Below are 19,642 nucleotides of genomic sequence, written 5' to 3' on the forward strand. Positions count from 1 at the left end.
CAAAATTAAGTCACAAACAGTACTAAATAAAACTGCATTTGCACACGTTCAAGAACTGCATACCATATGAAAGGAGAGAGAGAGAGAGAAAGGCACTTTATTAGAAGAGAAAGCCGAGATGTTTGCCGAAATTTCGACATCGACATGCTACTCGGCAGGGGAGGGGGGAGGAGGGAAAGAAAAGGCCCAGTAGATGACAGGGCAGAAGAAAGATGAGGAAAGGGAAGAAATAAAAGAAGAGTCTTTAAGTCTTACAAAGTAGAACGGGAACAACTTCTACAGCCCCCACATTTAAGCTCATATGTAGACTAAAATGGTTCGTAACGATAAACCCTGTACCCCTTTTTTCATGTGTGTGCTGCCAGTTCCTGCTGTTGTTTAGAAAAAAATGGTCTTAACATGACCATTGGTGTAAACTTATAAGCTTGGGAAAAGCCGGTATGCAGCTAGCATGCCATTCAACTGCCACTCAACCAACATGTGGAAGAAATCTACCCACCGCTCTCGATCCAGGGGCCACACTCTGGAAGCTGTCCAGAAGAGCGTCGTGCAGTTGGGGCAGGGTTTCTGCAACAAAGCTCTTGCAGGCAGGTGTCGAGCATTTGCAGATCTCCTCCACAACACGGTACGCTTTCTTCTGCACCTTGCGATCAGGGTCCTACAGAACAGGAGAAAACTATAAGCAACGTGCAGCAAAAAAAAAAAAAAATGTTCAACAATTCTTTTAACTTTTTATTCTGCCTCAGCTGACAAAAGTTTCAACAAGAATTGTCATTTAATGACTCACATCTTGACATACATTTCAGGGAGCAGGAAGACAACATACACTTGCTGTAGAAAATACACCAGTTGCAAAATTGCTGTGTCTGAACAACAGCCCTTTCGATTTCAGGTCAAATTTCAATCAAACATGTTACATAAATGGTGGCAACCCACTAGCTACTTCCCCACACTGAACTTGTGACGCTGTAAGTCTGATTAATTGATTGAATGTGGGGTTTAACCCGCCGAAGCAACACAAACATCTAATTAGCACAACTGGCTCATGCTGACCAAATCAACCTAATATTGAAATATAGTTCCGTGAGCATGCAGCTAGAACTTGTAAGGCATCATTCACACAGCCATCACTCTTGCAGTCATGGCACCATCACATCAAACAATCGCGACAAAGACGGAGCGGAGTAGCTTTCGTACAGGTAACAACGGGAAAACATAGCTCCCCACCTTAGCACAATGTCATTTACCTAATGATCAATTTCGCTGATAGTTGAGCATGCTTAATCTAAAAAGTAATCAGCCACCGTCCAGATGCCATGGGAAATTGCACGCACTTCCAGAAGCACCTCACTGCGAGCAATGCACAATCGCTTTGAAGTCAGTTTGAAATGCTGGCAGCAGCGCCACAGAGCTCTTCACGGCAGCGGCAGAAAACAAAGACTGCGTTTTCTCGGTGGATACGTAGACTGGTCGTGGCGGTTGTGGTGTGAATTTTTGTTGCCAACTGCGAGCTCATTTTCCGCTGAATTTAGTAGAATAAAGTTTTCTGATCAGCTAGTTTTTCATGGCGCATGGTTCCAACACATTGACAGAACTGAAATGCGGAGCTCAGGCTCCCATCACCAGCACCCCATTTTCAAAGAGAAATCGCCCGAAAAACCGTCGCCCATGATGGTAGACTTTGACGTGACGGTGACAAGGCAGGGAGAAAAACGGCTGTGTGAATTATGCCTAAGGATTTCAAATAAATTATGCTATTTTATTCTGACAATGCCATTAACAAACAGCTATGGTGCAATAACATGGGGAAAAATCATGTTTCACAGGCAAATGCTGCAAGCATCTTTACGAGTGGCCGGGACACTGTGCCACCTGAAGTGGCTCTCGTAGAGAGCAAGGACTTTTAAAAGTTGAAAGCATTACGAGCAAATTACGGCCGCAATTTTCTCAGACAGCACTGGGGGTTAAGGCCAGCTTAAGATTATTTTAATCACTTTCATCGCCTGAAGCAAAAACATAGCCCACAGCTACGTAGTTATGTGGCATAGGGTTATTACATGCGGCTATAGCCCCCTCCAAAATTTCACTAGGATTGATCAACGATTCCGAACTGTAGTAAGGTATTAGCAGGACACTTGAGGCGTATTTTTTTTTCTCCCTCCCTGCTACAAAAATGGGCCCCCTCGAAAGGGGTTCCGTTCTCCCAAAAACTGGTCATATGAAGACAGGCCGAACTGGCTCATGAGGTATTTGAGTGTAAATGTAATGCACATTCATTTTGCAGCAGTAAGAATGATGCAGTTACCAAAATGCACAAAAACATAGAAGTAACAATGCGCACTTCTGTTGGTACTGGGCGCACTATTCTTGTTTTAGCTGCATAGCAGTCCACCACTTTGGAGTTGTCTCACACGACCCTGGCCGATTGGAGTAAGCAACTGTGTTACGTGACCCTGTTGTCAAGCATACCCCATGTTTCACGAAACGATTACTTTCTACTGTAACAAAACAAGCCAGGTTCAAATACGGTCAAAAACAAAGCAATGGCGGACAACGGTCCGCGGCTGAGTGTGGCAGCGCCATCTGGGAGGACTGACGGTAAGCAAGGCTGCAGAGTCTAATGACGCACTGGAAGTTCATTTGAATTCCCACCCCTGTGACTTTATGGCAGACGTCATGAAAATGCACAATTTGACGGGAGAATCAAAATTTTAATCTAAATTGATTAATTTCTCAGTGAATACGGCATCGTTTGCTGCCAGGCAAGTGCTGGGGGCACTATAAGCACAAAAGCTTTTGAATAAAACAAACTTGCATTTTTATGCATGGGCCCTTTAAGGCCGCACACTGGTCTTAGCTTTTTGTTTGTTTGTTTTCCGACCAATCTTGATGAAACTTTATGGACTTGTTCAGTTTTTTTAGCCGATTACAAATATAAATTAGTTTTGATGTAAGGCATTTAGTTTAAGATAACTAAAAACCTTTCTTGATTGTTATTGAGAACAATGGAAAAACTTAGCAAAAAATTGCCAACCATCAAGGCATGAATAGATACCAGAAGTTGTGGAGAATGAAATGTGGGAAGCAGTTTTTTTTGTTTTGCAATCACATACAAGTTTACATCGATTCTAACTTCTAGGTTTAAAGTACTCGTGCTAAGCAATTAAAAATAATGCTAACTGAACAACTACCAAAACACAAAATGCGAAATCCGCTTCCCTTATTGGATGGTTTAAACATTCAGCTTGAAATTATCTTTTTAGCTGCTCTACATGCCGGGATGTACCTCTTGAGAATTTCCTATCACTGGAGTACTGCTCTCATCAAAATCCAGCCTGTGTGGCTTATACGTGCTATTCGTTGAAAAGTTTAGGCAACACTGGAAACAGCCACAGACATGGCCGATGCGCCAAGGACACGGCGCGGCTTGAGCCACTGCACCCGCACGCCGAAGAAAAAAAAACACCGGCGTGCGTCATCTGCTCCGTTCCAATCCGATTCTAAATGGTGGCGTCAACAGAGATGTTATTAATCGCACTTACATTGAACTCGAGGGAATACTGCGCGTTCGGTGAGGTAGAGTTTGTAACTTGAAACAGTCTATGTTTCACAGTCGTGCTTAGCGTGGACAAGTACCGCCGCCTCGCGGAGCCCGACGTAACAAGTGATGGCGCACCACGGCCGGGCTAGAGCGGCGGCACGCGCTGTGTTGATACGGCCTTTGCAGCGGCAGCGGCGGCGGCGAGAACAATGCAGCCCCGTCTCGACGTAAAGTTCCGCCACCAATGCGCGCACGCCGCTGCTCTAGCTAGGCCGTGGGCGCACTCACACAGTTGCATGGAGGAGAAGAGGGGTGCCTTATCTGCGGGCCGTGCGCACAACATCGCCTAGCAACAGATGCTTGGCCACAGATATGGCGGCGCACACGTGGTTGCCTGCATGCATTCCACGCCATTGAATACCGGCTACAAGTACCTGGTAACGTTCATTAAGTACCAACTATTCGGAGGAAAAACTCAGCAAACTAAGAAAAAAATGATACCTAAAAAAATGCTTTATTGGGCAATTTCTTGGTCCCACTGACGCATGTACCCCCTTAAACGGGACTGCAGTATGTAATAAATAAACTAAAAAAGCACTGTTTGTCATCCAACAGAAGACAATGCGAAAAGAGGAATCTTTCAGCTAAAACAGCAACTCGTTAAGCTCAAGTCCCCCTAGATAGAGTTCAAAAATTCAAGGGCTAGTTTCTTCCACTTTCACGTAGTGCCTAGACAGGGTTCCGCACAGCACGTGCGACAGGTGTGCAAAAGGAGCAGAACAATGATGCGTTCTCACCTCCAAGTGGCGCTTGCCCACCAGGTACAAATTCTGAATGTGCTCGGCATTTATTTTGGGGGCTAGAGCCCTGCCCAGATCTAAAATTGCCTGCCTGAAATCACAAAGACATAACACAATTTTTGCACACCACCTGTCACCACAAGGCACAAACTAAATTGTAAAATTCCAAAAAATCCACCCCAACCACCTGAAGGGGGACCACACTTACTTGGTGAAGGCGCTCAGCTCTTCGGTTGAGAGCTTTGCAGATGCGGTGACAAAAAGTGTGCAGCACAGCTGAAAGAAATAAGACCGATGCTGTTCCAATCAAGGCGTCCCTTTGCGAAGAGGATGCAAACGCTACCTGCTCGTCTGTAATTCCAACGAACACCTTGATGGTGTCATAGGCAGCCAACCGTATTCCTTCACCACGTGATGACGTTGCCTTGGTAGTGTAGATATTGAACAGGATAGGCAGGAAGTTCTTGGAGTACTTCTTAATCTCCTCCAGATTTTCTTCTGCAAAAGGTAGGCAGTTTGGCACTACTCTAGCCACATGCGCGCGTATCTCCCACTCACCGTTTGCCACGCTGGTACTGATCAGGTGTCTAAGAGCAGACATGATGTCAAGCCTCAGATCTTCACGGTTGACTAGATAGTTGCCAAGAGTTTTGGCAATCCTAGGGAAAGACTAAGAGGGAAAAAAAATTATGAAATACTACTGCAGCAATACACAATAACGCATTTCTTTTTCTCTCCAGGCCAACCTAAGCTGCAAGGGACCTTTCCAATGATTAACCACAAAGAACACACTAAAGGTAGCTAGTAAGGTGATGTCAACTGCAACAGTCAAAAGGTACTGGCTGCCTATATGTTAGGTTAGATTTTAGAAAACACAAGAGGCCCAAAAGCTAGGATGTTGTAGACATGTAGCAAAGAAAAGTCCAAGTCCAGAAGTAACTCAAATGCAAACAGAAAGGGCCACCACTGACCTCTTTAAGATCTGTCGGGCCAGTACAAAAACCAGGAAGCAGAGACCAGATCTGTTTTTCCAGCAACTCGTAGGACTTTGTCAAAGACGAGGGCCTTTCTGCAGTTTCAGCTGAAGAAAAAAGCAAGCCTGTCAGTAAATGGAGGTGAGGTCCCCCACTTGGCCACACAGTGATAAGAAAAAAACTGGTCGGCCTTAAAGCCCAGTCCGGCAAACTCACCACACTCGTGGAAGGCAGAAGCGAGTGGCAGGAAGTATGTTGTGAAGAACGCCAGCCGTGTATATTTTACGTTGTCACGCAAAACTGGCAGCATCCAACTACGCGAGAAGTCTTGGCTGCCTCTACAAGCAGATAAAAAAGAAGGAATGCATCGCAACATGCTCGTAGCAGGCTACCCAGTTTGTGTCAGAGGCCAAAAGAGGGCACTCACTCTTCGCCAGCCATCTGCAGTGGGAACGCTTTCAGCACACGCTCTGGCCCCATGGTTTTGATAGCAGCACCCACGGCTCGCTCAACGACGGCATCGTTGTTGATTGTTAGAGATCCGTGCATACAAGCAATCATGCGCAGAGGCTGTGGGAAAATGAAAAGCACAGGAAGCTTGTGACGCAGTCCATTCACATCCCAAACAAGACATATCAGGGCAACAAACCTCCATCATGACATCAGGACACCGCTTGCCAATGACCTGCACAGGGGCAAAGTGTTTAGCGCACTTGCTAGGAAAGCCACCGTAGCCCCGCAGGTGCATGTACATACCTCAAAAAGAGTGGCCCAGGTGAAGACCACGTGAACCCAGGCCGAAGCAAATCTAAAGTGCAAAGTTTGCTCAAAATGCTCCACAACTTTGCTGCCAGCAATGTAGCACAGACTGGTCCGAGACGTTGAATCCACTTCGTTTTCCAGGCACACCTGGAAAGGAGTCTGGAGCAGAGTCTGCAAATACGACAGGCGGCAAAGTTGAAAGCCCACCGCCAGGGCTGTTTTCCTGGTGGCATTAAGTATGGAAAAATAATGTGGCTTTGAAAGCAAGAATGCACACCTTAATTAAGTGCAGTAATTAAGTACCTCATGAATGAGTACACACTGTCAAAATCTCCAATTATCAACGCTATTCATTTGCTCTTCTCATACCGTGCATTTGCAGCCATTTAAAAGTTTGGCCACACCCAGCAAAGCTTAGTCACCTGAGAACAAATGCAATTTAAGTTCAGTAAATTGCAGCTTTGAGCAAAATGGACAGGTCTCTATAGTTCATACCACAAGCTGCATGCAGCACTGCGCAAGCTACTTTGTTGTCAGTAGCCTCCGCAAAGGAAAGCGAAGATAGGCGCTCGGGCCTTGCGGTTCCACCTACCGAGAGGGGAGACTGAAAGGTCCTTTCAAAAACCCTTTCACGGTGAATTAGGCGCCCCTGAATGGGCGCTCTATTGACAACAATGTGTGTGGCACTGAAAAGTATGTCAGCTCATACATAGCTTGCACGTGACGTCAACACCGCTCTTTCTTGTGCACTGCTCGCAGCTTCCCTAGCATTGCTCGAGATAAGAGCACAAGATAAATTCACCGCCTTTCACAGTTCACGCGGTTCACCAAAATGGCAGCTATCGTGACGTCAGTGCAAGCTATGTATTCAAGCTTCACTCAAGAAATTTAGAACACCGGAAATAAAGTATCTTATAAGCACAACTGGGCCCCCGTTTGACCTGCTTGAACTCCCTTGCCCTTTCGCGAGCTCTTTAAGGTTGAACAGCACTTGCACCTAGAGAATTAATGTTGTTCTCCCATATCCTGATGGGCCCAGGGTTGCATATTAAAGGTCCTGACAGGCCAATCCAATATCGGTACACACTTCCTGAGTGATGCAGACAAACATACAGTTGCAAGAATATGTAAAATAATAGGCACTAAAGGCAAGTTGCTGTAAGAAAATTCATTTAAGAACTTCAACTTGCAAAACATCAACACATTTTGTACTATGCAAAGCACAAAACTCCTCATAACACTGCGTACCAGTCATTAAATGCACACGATTTGAGGCATCCCGAAATTTGATAACTCTTGCCTCCTCAGCCCCCTTCCTTTACATTTTAGACTACTGTTTGGTTAAAAAATAAAACAGTGCCTAGAACTACATTAATACAGTACATGCTAGCTATATGGGCCCAAATTCTTTTTTGCTGAAATGCTTGCTTTATTTAAACAGTACATTCTTGAATGCCTTTCAAGGCACACTTGCTTTCTCAAAATGAAACAGCAACAATTTTGCCCATAGGGAGCTCCCTGGCACCAGCAAGGAAATTTCAAAATATACCAAAAGTTTGGCAGAATAACCTTGCCTTTCAAATACAGTGATGCCAGGTGCAAGAAATTATCTGTACCTAGAAAAACAGTAGTACTTATTTTTACCCACTTGGTTTTCGATGTTGTGTACATAAAGAGCATTTCTACAAATGCCTGTTCATGTACTTCACATGCCCGTGCATAAAGGGCACATCCATCAACACACCTTCACCAAGAGACATTAGAAGGCAAAGAGGGTTAATACTAAATGATTAAGAAGTTTTTATCAAATCACACCCGTCTTTCACATTTTTCTTCAATTATACGTTATGCCTTTATGGTCTTCCATGCCTTTATGATCACCATACAACCCATCTTTTTTTTTGCCTTTATAGTCACCATGCTACCAGTCTCTTTTTTGAACTACTGCAGCTGAATAAGCGTCTTGGTGGCTAAAACTCGACTGCATAGCTTGGGCAAAAGCCATGGCAAAACCACATGCTTACCGTTATGACACACACTACGGTGTCATGGATCTCCGGCTTCCCATGCTGCCAGCAGTCCACAGCAATTCCAACGAATTTTGGAAGGTTGTGCAAGAACAACTCATCAGACAAACTGGAAACAAACAAAACAACAACGGCCGTCACCTAAACACTCCTTTTCTCCCCCTGGGTGTCACTGGTAATCATAACCACCTCTGAAGGTTCGTCAAAGCGCTTTGCATCAGGCCAAGCCAGACTTCAATCAGTTTGGTGTCCCGCACACCAGGCTTGTAGTCGTACAGTGCCTGCAAACACAGTTTCACGTGAAACCACAGATGGTGGGGGAAAAGAAATTTTAAATGCATGCTTTCAGCACGAAAACGGGATACATACATTGATCAGTTGTGCATTCAGCTCAGGACCTAAGGTCACATTCGGGCGTGGCTTTGATGCAAAGAAAGACTGCAGGGTTTGCATTCCGGTACGCACAACAGTCTATAAAAGATGAGAAAAGAAAATATAGTTGTAAATGTATTGCAGTGCCCTGAATTTCCGGTAAAATGGAGTGATTGATTGATCGATTGATTCTAGGGTTTAACGCGCCGACACAACGCAGGCGATGAGGCGCGCCGTAGTGGAGGGCTCCGGATTAATTTTGACCACCTGGGGATCTTTAACGTGCGCCGAAATCTCGTACACACGGGCGTTTTTGCTTTTCGCCTCCATCAGAAAAGTGGCCGCCGCGGCCGGAAATCGAACCCGCCACCTTGTGCTCAGCTGCGCAACGCCTTAGCCACTGAGCCACCGCGGCGGGTGGTAAAATGGAGTGAATGTACCAAATGCTAACAGCATGTGCACAGTCATAGCGCAATGGAACTAGCAATAAAATTTAGTATGTACTTAGTGGGACACTTTGCGCAAAGAAGACGACGGTGGCAGACGAGAAGCGCCTGTCTTGTCTGTCACAGTCACCGTCCTCGTCGTCTTTGCGCTCAGCCCCCTATTCAGTATGTACCAACTAGCCCAACAGCATGTTTTATTGTAGTATGCACTGTCAAACTAAAGTGGGGTCCCGCCACCCTGCCCATTTCAGTTAACTGCTCATTAAGGCATGCAGACAAAATACAAGTTTGTTTTATTCGAAAGATTTGGTATTTTATAGTGCCCCCAGCCCTTGACCGGCAGCAAGTGATGCTTTATTCACTGCGAAATTATTCAATGTAAGTTTAAATTTTGATTCTCCCACCAATTCATGTCTTCGTGATGTCTGCCATGACGTCACATGGACGGGTCTTCAAGCGAACTTCAAGTGCGCTGTTCAGTATGCAGCAGAGTGTGCAGCCTTGTTTACTGTCAGTCCTCCTAGATGGTGCCACCATACTGCTCCACACCTCTATTACCCTTTGCTTTGTTTTTGACCGTATTTACACCTGGCTTGTTTTTGTTACGATAGGTAGTAATTGCTTCATTTTGATTTGATTATGAGGTTTTAACACACAAACGATGAGGCGTGCCGTAGTGGAGGGCTCCAGATTAATTTTGACCACCTGGGGATATTTAATGCGCACTGAAATCTCGAACACAGGAGTTTTCGCTTTTCGCCTCCATCAGAAAAGCGGCCGCCGTGGCCTGGAATTGAAACCCACCCTTGGGCTCAGCAGCACACCATAGCCACTGAGCCACCGCGGTGGGTAGTGATCGCTTCATAAAACATGGGGTATGTTTGACAGATAAGGTCATGTAAGACAATGTCGCTTATGCCAATCGGCCAGTGTCGTCCGAGACAACCACAAATGCACTGCTGTGCAGCTATAACAAGCACAGTGCGTGCAGTACCAACAGCAGTACGTACTGGTACTTCTATGTTTACATGTACTCCCATAACTTCCATAGTTTCACCCCCCCATTCTTACTGCAGTGCTGTAAAATGAATATGCATTACACTTAGGCGAAAATTGCTCATTTTGCAAGCTTATATTATAAGCTCTGCCTAACCTGCGTTTGCTTTTGCCGGTCTCAGCCAATCGCACAGCTGTGCATATGACATCTTATGCGCTAGTGCGGGAAATGAGGTAGTGAGCCACATGACCACTCCCTTTTTCCCCAATTATGTAGCTTATCTGAGCGAAGTTTACGTTAAAAGTGGTGTCAGTATAATTCTAACAAGGCAATCTTTCGAATGAACGAAACTTGTGTTTTGTCTGCAGGGCCCCTAAGCTTTATGACTGGCCGGTGAATGCCGGTCGGGCTGTTATTTTCATCTGATGAGTTCTTTCTCGCACTCTTTCCTTCTGCTCAAAACTGGAAATTTACAGAGCTTAGGGAGGGTAAATGCCCCCTTCACTCAGGCCTGGTTGCATACGTTTATGCTAAATGGGTTCTAGTTTCTTCTCTCTCTTCCTGATGCGCCATATCGCCACGAACTATGCCTTGGGATTCATTTTGTTAATGTTCTGTTACCAGCGCATTACTGCGTCTAGTTATCTTATATTGTGTTTCAAGCCAAGTGTTTGTTTGCTCCTGTTGTACACTGCACCAGGCATCTTGCTTGATAGGGAAGGGTGTCACCTTGTCACAAACCCAGGCTGTCCTTGTTTAATTGACAATGTTCTCAATCTAATAAGATGGTTTTGGAAAGGAGGGCGTTTAGAGATAAATGCACAAGGAGAAAACGCCACCGCATTCGATTTACCAAAGCCCTGCCACTGAGCACAGGTTCACTCCAATACATCTTATTTACTGGCAGCACCTTGCGTTGTTATTTGCCAGTGACAACATTAGACTGCCAAAGGTCACCAAACAAGCTCACTGTGCAGTGGTTGTGCTAGAACAACTTTACTCTTGACAGCGGCAAGTTAAATGCGTACAGAAGAATCGCATGGCATAGTTTGGGGAAATATTTCTACACGGCTCATTCGGTGAACTCAGGCCACAAGGCCTGCGTAGCCTGCCATGCAACTATTTGCAGCCCCTCTTCGTTTTGTTGGCCACCTAGTCTCTTTGTGGTGCTGGAGAGTAATGGAGAGCAGTGCGCTCAAGGGCTGCTGCAGGAGTGTTGCAGGAGGAGCGTGCTTTGCTGCATGGATGAAATCGCTTACCGGGTGACCAGCGCCCATGATTTCAAGCATTGCTTCACACGTAGACTTCACTTCAGACTGCGAACACAGCGGCAGCACCATCTTCAGAAAGCCAAAAACGTGTAGAGTTGATATGGGCACAGACGTCGCTGCAATTCAGACAGAAATAACAGCATAAATGTCATGCCCCAACCAAGCCCATCAAACGAAGCATCAAGGGAACAATAATGATGTGACAGTGAACGAGCCCGGTTTTTCAAAAATAATAATGAAAGACACTGCCAATTATTTTCATTCCAGTGCAAATTAACCTCAGCTCTTTTACAAGGGCTGCGAAGTCAAGTCAGAGCACTTATCAAGCTTGGCAGAGTAAGGCCTTGGAACTTAGCACTGGAATGTGCGACAAATATTTACATGTCTGAGTACACATGCGGGAGGGAAAATTGCAAGCCTGGAGGCTGATCAACACAACACAGACTGAGCAGTAAAATGGAATGGAGGAAATGGCACAGAACAAATTCCACAACAATGGGATGGAGGCAGCAGGGCTTTACCTATCAAAAAAATTTAGTAAAAGTAGAAGTTGTAGGAAATTGCGAGAAAAGGAATCACTGCTCATGTTGCCACCTGAGCGAGACAATTGCGAAAACCAATGGAGCCACTTGTCATACAAAACTGCTCCCATCAGCAAGCATGTGCCTTACCCCCTATAATGACAAATACAGGCGTAACGGTCTTGTCCTTTCTAAAGTAAGAGGGCGGGAGGGGGGTGAGGAGTGCTCTTTTGATGTTCAGATAGTATTACTTTTGTGTCACAACTACAATTCATGCTTTTTTTCATAACCTTCATCTTCTAGCATTTTATTATGTCACTTTCATAGTTCTGAAAATGTGCAAATTTTTATAATGCCCTTTCTGGTAATTTTACCATGTAAACTATTTTTGACGTTAACCATGTAAGCCATGGAAAACTCTAGACAGCATGCCCATGCATTATGCTGGTGGTTGCATTTACGTTAATAAGCAAATGTAGATTGTAGAAGACTAATGCAGATGACATTAAAAAAAAGCATGAATAAAAATGGCCTTTTTTTTTCCCACGACAATGCAGTGTCACTTGCTTAGACACTGTCCTGAGTACCAAGTTGGCAGACCATTGGGCAGGGCATACTATTTATTTGCTTGATGTTCATAGCAATATTCAGTGTGTGCCTTTAGTGGGCACATCTGGCATAGGCCTACGCACTGAATAAACAAGACAAGCGACAGAAAATTAAAAAGACAAGTTGGCATTTCCTTTCAATAAAGACAATTTGTTGCTAAAAGAGCTTGCCAACACCTCTAACACTGTAAGCAAACTGAACGCAGCAATTTGAATTTGAAAATAGCAAGAAAACACTTCCTGCTTCCACCCTGGAAACAAATTATTTGCTGTTTTGTTCTGCACAGTAAGATGCAAGCAACAGGTCACCCTGACGGGAAAGTTAGGGAAAACATGCTGAAAACCTGAATATCGCTACATGCCTTTAAAAAAAGAAAAAAAAAAAAACACTTCTAACACAAAGAAAGCTTAGTTGTTCTATTCAAAGACAATTGTTGCATGGCCAGGCAATCCACAACTTAAATGTAGCTGAAGTGAACATGTCCACCTGGCCCCATGACAACGGTGATGTCTAACATACCTGTCGAAAAACTGTACCAGTGAAAATGGCCAAAGACGTCACCCCATGTTTGGTACCAAAGATGCAGTAAAACGTCTTAAAGCGCATGGGCCACTTACATGAAGGTAACACACTTAGAAATAGACATATGAAAAATATGCACCAGTTGGTAAGACAATGGGCGGCAATTCTATGCCCTGCCAAGCTTTAGCTAAAGTTTGGCACTAAGAATGACACACAAACACATACCTCTGTTTATTTTAGCTTTTACAACTAGATGTTCAACAAACTTGTGCATGCTAGCTTCTAAGTCCAAGGGGACATTTTAAGGTCCGTCTGTACAGCCTTCATTGAAAGTGAACACCTCACCACCTCCCCTTTCCGACAAATGTCAGCCAACTCCTTTAACAGTAGGTTACAGCTGTGCCCCCCTCAACTACACCATCACTGCTTCCGGTCCGAAAAGAATTCCCAACCCGGCCCTGGCAGGCAACGCCTGTGCCTGAAACAGTGGCAAGGGCAACTTACTTGTGGATGCCCTGATCACTTGGATGCAGAAGGTGGTAATCCAAGGAATTGCTGGGTGTGTGGCTGGGGCGTTAGGTGCACTCATGACGCAGCTGCCAGACAGGACATTGTGCAGGGCCTTATGGGCATACTTGCGAAGCTTGCCACAAAGGGGGAAAAGAAAGTACAGGTCAGTGATCCCCAAGGCCCTAGCAAGGCACAAAGGTAGTATGAAGCCCATAACCAGCAACACACACTGCACTACACCGGTCAAAGCTGCACACAACCTCCCTACTGATGCAAATTCTAACAAATTGGAGCAAACCCTAAAATGTATTCACCTAATCCCTCTTCCATTTCTTTTACAGCTCAGCCATCCTCCTCCTACGCAGTTCCTGTCAAAATTCAAACTGGAGTTTTACACTACACCTGATCTATAAGGCATGTCACAGTAGAGGGCTACCTAATTATTCAGGCCCATCTGGGGATTTTAGCACTACAACCCCATACACACAGGCTCATCCCCAGCTCTAGAAAATCGTGGGTGACTAAGCCACACAAAGAGACAACCACGTTTCTGGCGTTGTCAACATTTAAAGGGGCCACGAATACAAGATGTACGTTTTAAGTTTGGTTCATTCAAGCCTGCCTTGTCCCAATTTGAACGCAAACACCTAACAACTTCGCTAGTTATGAAAAACAGATGAAGCAGTGGTGACTCGCCAGCCACCCTTGGCTGGCCACAGGGACTTATCCATGAGATTGGCAGCTGACAGCCAGAGCCAGAGCCAAAATACTTGGTTTGGCTGCGGAATTGCAGTGGGGCCACTGGTTCCATTTGATTGTACTATTTGAATGCTAACATGCATTTAACACACTGGTTACTTAGTATTAAACCTAGTATGTTACTGCTGATGTGTAGCATGTAACTGGAAAGTTTTTCCATATTTCTTTGGTTAAAAAAACCTCTTTCAGGGCTGGAAAGAAATTTAGTGAGTCATTAAGGGCTAGTTCTTTCAAATTAAACAAGTTTGTATTTTGTCTCCATGGCCCCTATAAATTCCCTTTAGTTGCAGAGGGACAAAATTAGTTACAAAAACAGCAAACTAAAAAAAAGGAATTCATGTAGTGCTTAGCTTTAAGGCTGATTACACTCTCTATATGACACCTGACGTGACTTTAGCTGGTTAAAGAAAAAAAAATGTCAGAACCTACGAGCTGACAATGGTATTTTTTTTTTTGCTTCCTTTAAGCTAACATGAACTGCACAAGTCATCATTAAATGAGACATGATACATTCTAATTACAAAGGTGTAAGGGCATCATAAAAAACATTCAATAAAAAAGTTTATACAAAAAATGTCCCAACTGTCAAAAAAATCTGCAAAATGTATACCATGGGCTGAGAAAGCACCTCATTCAAACCCTGCACTGCAGAGGCTGCTGCCCTGGGTATCATGCATGCAGACAAACTTCAGGCACACCTGCCCAGTTCCCAGCTTCTTTCGAGCAGTGAAAAAGCCTGGCATTTCACCTCCTTTTCTTGATGCTTCCAAAATTCGTGATTGAGATAGAAAAAGTGCTAAAGAATTCACCAGGGAAAATATCCACCCTCACCAATGACACAATCCATGAACCAGCACAAACCCGCGTAACATAACTGTAATAGCATGTTTGTGCTTTTAAATTTTCAACCCCAGCAGATATGGGCAAATGATGGCAGACAACCACCCCAATCTATGAAATTCGAAGTTTACAGGCACTGAACGCTACACCTGGGCTTCAAGACATGGCACAGTGAAGGAGGGGGGACAATTTGGACCACCTATCACACGATATATAGGGATACATACGAAATAGTAAACCACGATGAGTGCAAGGCCACTAGGCTCGCCGCACAGGCATAAATAAAAGCCTTCTCACCCTCGGCTTGCTGTGAGTAGTGAAGGGACACATGAAGGCAAAAACTTGACGTGTGGACGACTCATTCCAAGAGGCCAGTTCCAAGCTTTTCAGGCAGGAAGCCATCAAGCTCAACAGCTGCACAAAATTGAAGAAAAAAGCTCGGTTGGCAGGCATGGGTACAGAGGAACCAGAAGACGTGATGACTGTGGGTGCCGTGACTGTAGCTCCGCACCACTACGCATGCACCTTCTCAGAATAAGCTCAAAATTCACAAGGTCAAATTGACACGGTCATGGGATGGGGTTTTGATTAATGCTTTCGGGGTTACATAGGGACAGACAAACTGATTTTTGTCAAGTATATTTTCTTTATCCCAAATAAAAGGGCCTCACTTAAAACCCCCTAACCCAAACCGGTTTTGCTGATAGCGGCCTAGAACTTTTAAAATCGGAAGTTTTAGATCTACCAGGCATACATGTCCCGCCAAAAGGAATGCACAACATACTTTTACTGCACGTGAGATTTTTAAAAACTTGCCCTCGGCTAAAACAACAATAATGTGCAACCTTTCGTATTCCTTCATGGGGGTTTTTGAATCATGCGTTGAAGTCGGCGGAGTTGTTTGGACACATAATGAAGTGTCAAAAGTGACACTACCTTATGCGTCCAAACAACTTCACCGAAAGGTGGCGACACGTAGTGTCACATTTAGACACTACATGGCCACCTTTCAGACTTCAGAAAAATTTTAGTGCAAAATTAAAATTATTTTCGCCTGTTTATTTAGAAATTCCCTACGGTTAACCCAGTGTATAAAACACTGGCTTTCATACGAGCTAGACAACATGCATGCACAAGGCCTCAGAAATCTTGTGTTAAGCAAGTGTAGCTGGAGTTCCAAAAGAGCCAGAGAGTTCGAACTCGCATGTGGTGTTCCCATATGGCAAAGCAAGGCATGCAACACTGTGCTGGCCCCAGCTGACTATACGGAAGGCTCATGATAAATGTACATACGTTGCGGATCAGTAGGATGTGTACAGAGGTCGCGTAGTGTTCAATTAGGTTGATGCACATGGTTGTGATCCAAGAGAACTTCTTCCTCAGCACAGCAGGTGGAACCCTGCCCCAACACAAAAAGAATGTGCAAATAAGGCCAAAATTCGAAGCTGAGCTAAGCTTTTCAAGCCTAAGCACCCACCGGTTGGCATAAATAGCAAGCAGTGCAGCTGCCGATGTGCGGGAGACATCAGTGTCCACAGTCTCCAATGTTGAGCTCTGTGAAAGCAATCAAAAGCATGAACACAAACGTCACTGCCACTTAACAAAGGATGTGCCACAGGAGATATAAAAACCTCATTACCAGCACAGCAAAGTACTCTGTGTCAGTTTCTTGGCCCCCTCTAGTCTTTATGATTTCCGTGGCCGCAGAGTACATTGCCAGCATTTCCTTATGCAAGGCTGATGTCGGGTCCCATTTCGTGAGGAGCCTGAAATTGCCAGAGTATAGATGAGTTAGAATCGCAGTGCAAGAAAGCGACATGCCACACTGACCCCTTTTGTCTCATTCCGAAGCTTTATCAGTCCTCATTAGAGAGATAAATGCACCACTGGCAACAGACAAGGCACTCGGGCACTGACCAAATTGTATTACTATATAATCGCCATGCAGCATTGCACCAAGACAATGCTTGGTGCGTTCATTGCCTACATGCTCTTACTGCAGACTGTTGTTACATGTTCCACAGCATGGAACACTTTTTTTGGCAACACTTCAAGCCCGCCTCAGCATTAGCACTAGACCAACACAAACTTCCTTTGCACTACATTTTCCTCGGCATACCATTGGCTTCAGAAGGACTTTCACAATTAAACTTGTACTGCTAACTAACATTAATTTCTTTTACCACAAAGGGTAGCAAGAATTTGAAGCATACGTGCAGGGAATGAGTATCAACCATTTGGCTGAAGTAGTTAAAGGGATTTTGCGAAGTAGGACTACGTAGAAAAGTTGAAATCTACAAACCTAAAAGTATTTTAAAAATGATAGGTAGAAAAAGAAGACAACAACTGACACGAGATATTCTAGTGAGATATTGTAATGTATAATAAAACAAACTTATTTGCTGCAAATCCCTGCTGCACCCACCACAGGATAGGGCATTCTGGCACGCTTGTTTAAGGTACCAAAATGGCAAGCACAGATCTTGATGATGGCATTGGCAACGGAGCCACACAGGTGTTGATGAGCAAGCACATGGACGACCGTTCTGACCTGGCAACCCAGACTATGCCTGCACCAGATGACCCCGACCTAACAGCTGATTTTGGCAGCCAGGACACAACGGAAGCACGCCCTCCGGCAGCCTATCATAACCAACGCACACTCACGGCCACGAGGACTGCTGTGTGGAGCTCAGGTCCTCATCCACAAGGCATGCGCTGGGGCTGTGCCGACACTAACACGGCAGGCCCTGGGCCACCGACAACTACCAGCAACAGGACAACATAGTGAGCTGTTCCACTTGCACAATGGAAGTACGCCAACACTCGAAGCCGCACATCACTACTCTCTCTACAACAGCGAAGCACCCCTGACAACACCCTCCTCTCCCTCTGAGCATACACAAACAAGGCAGACATTAATCGCCCAATGTAATTGTGTGCACGTGTGTGAATGTGCATAGATGTGTGCATACATGGATATGTGTGTGAATATGTGTGTGAATGTACACATGAATGTGTGAATACACTTTTACTTTTTTTTTTTTCTTTCTGAACCCTTTTCCCCTACGAGGCCAAAGAGCCATCCTGCCATAAACAGACTTTTCCTCCATTCATTGATGCATAAAATGGCATTTTGTAACTGAGAAGAACAACTACCACAATGTCGTTGGAAGCCTGATACACCAGGTAAAAAAGTTGGCACAGCCACGAAAGGCACAACTTTGGTAAACCACTGTGACACCAGTAGCGGATCATGCCAGCAGTAGCAACATTAGATCTCATGCCATAAGTGCAGGCCACTGGGAAGGGACGTGTGGCAGCTGTCGTACGAGCATATAAGCAAGCACAAATTAAGCACATCAAAAGCTGCCTCAATAACAGCGTGCCTGGCTGACAAGTGATCGATCCAATGGTGCAGCAGTTCAGTCAATGCTCGAGTGCCATTGCAATTTGGTGTAGACTGGTCTTGTATTATAAGGACACACAAGCACTGACGATCAACTGTAATAGTGCTTGCGTCCTTTCATTGCCCCTGTCCTTGGAACTTGTCTGACTAGGGTTGACACTGCTGCCCTACCCTTCACTGTTTCTTTTTGCTTTTAATCCCTTTAACTGTTGTACCCGACATAACTGACACGAGATACAATAGACACCGTAGCATAAAGCGTTAGCTTGTCACTGCTTTCTTGACAAGGACAGTTAACAATTCGTTCATCTGCTTACTTGTTCATGGTCAGCACAGAGGCAAGGGTCCATGCCGAGTCAACTGTGTCACCGCCATCAGTCTCTCCGACACTGAGCCGGTCAAGCGAATCTTCCGCCAGCTGTGAAAGGTCCTGGGTAGAACCATTGTGCTTCTGGAGCCGCTCTACCGTCAGCGTTGTTGGACCTGGGAGGCATCAACGCAGACCACTAGTAACGTCAGCACAGGAGTTGCACTTGCCCCCACGACTGTGCAAGCCTATCAACTTCGCAGAGCTGTCCACAGGCTTTGTGCCCAGTGGTGCAAGTACAGACTGACAAACAGGTGGAACAGGTGTCGACAACAGGTATGATCGACCCCAGTTGTCGACGCCCGCTTCAACAAATATTTGGGGTTAAATTGGGTCCCGAATAAAGCTGTGTTTTGCCTTCATATGTATTACTCATAATGGCCAGAAATCGCACTGTTCACCTAGGGCATTGCCTCAAAATGCCATAGGTGCTAGGTCAACAAGGCAGGCATTGAAGATACAGCACTACATTCTGTTCTCAAAATCAAGTCAGTTTACTTGACAGTGAAGCCAGGAGTCTGCCAAGTCATCAGTACAAACTTTTTCAGCCACCACTTATCCACACCAACACTTCCCTCTACAAGCTGCTAGAGGTGCACAATAAAGCGACCACTGACCTGCCGACAGTATTTTTTTCCTGTGCAGTTACAGGAGAATGGAAAGAAAATAAAATTCAAGTACAATGTAGCGATTGGGATAAGCCTGCACACAACACACGAACTTGGCTCAACTGACACGCCAAGCAGGATGTCCGAAAGGATCTTTTCCCCCAAACCAGATTAGCTGCCACAATTTTGCATGTTTGCCACTACATGTGCCTGTACGGACCCTGCTAGCACCAGTTTTTACCAACTGCTTCCATGCTAAAAGAAATTCGCTTTAGTTATATACATCCGGTGATCATGAGACCAAAAG

At 45.0% G+C, this 19,642-nt stretch overlaps 1 protein-coding gene across 1 annotated transcript in view; it reads right to left on the reverse strand.

The window, feature by feature from the left end:
• LOC144156087 (RRP12-like protein) overlaps positions 1–19,642 on the reverse strand; it is a 38,846-nt gene that overhangs the window by 18,478 nt on the left and 726 nt on the right. The window contains exons 2-21 of the mRNA XM_077687879.1: positions 18,678–18,843; positions 16,591–16,717; positions 16,429–16,505; positions 16,245–16,350; positions 15,249–15,365; positions 13,347–13,485; positions 11,179–11,306; positions 8,474–8,575; positions 8,294–8,385; positions 8,102–8,213; positions 6,072–6,248; positions 5,965–6,000; positions 5,743–5,885; positions 5,532–5,653; positions 5,313–5,422; positions 4,900–5,011; positions 4,685–4,839; positions 4,550–4,617; positions 4,339–4,432; positions 500–658 (exon numbers count right to left, since the gene is read on the reverse strand). Of these exons, the coding sequence (XP_077544005.1) occupies positions 500–658; positions 4,339–4,432; positions 4,550–4,617; positions 4,685–4,839; positions 4,900–5,011; positions 5,313–5,422; positions 5,532–5,653; positions 5,743–5,885; positions 5,965–6,000; positions 6,072–6,248; positions 8,102–8,213; positions 8,294–8,385; positions 8,474–8,575; positions 11,179–11,306; positions 13,347–13,485; positions 15,249–15,365; positions 16,245–16,350; positions 16,429–16,505; positions 16,591–16,717; positions 18,678–18,843 (2,342 nt within the window). The remainder of the gene's footprint in view (positions 1–499; positions 659–4,338; positions 4,433–4,549; positions 4,618–4,684; positions 4,840–4,899; positions 5,012–5,312; positions 5,423–5,531; positions 5,654–5,742; positions 5,886–5,964; positions 6,001–6,071; positions 6,249–8,101; positions 8,214–8,293; positions 8,386–8,473; positions 8,576–11,178; positions 11,307–13,346; positions 13,486–15,248; positions 15,366–16,244; positions 16,351–16,428; positions 16,506–16,590; positions 16,718–18,677; positions 18,844–19,642) is intronic.

This window comes from Haemaphysalis longicornis, unplaced genomic scaffold, assembly GCF_048455015.1.
Source record: "Haemaphysalis longicornis isolate Haplotype H1 unplaced genomic scaffold, Haemaphysalis longicornis Haplotype H1 scaffold_1, whole genome shotgun sequence".
NCBI lineage: Eukaryota > Metazoa > Arthropoda > Arachnida > Ixodida > Ixodidae > Haemaphysalis > Haemaphysalis longicornis.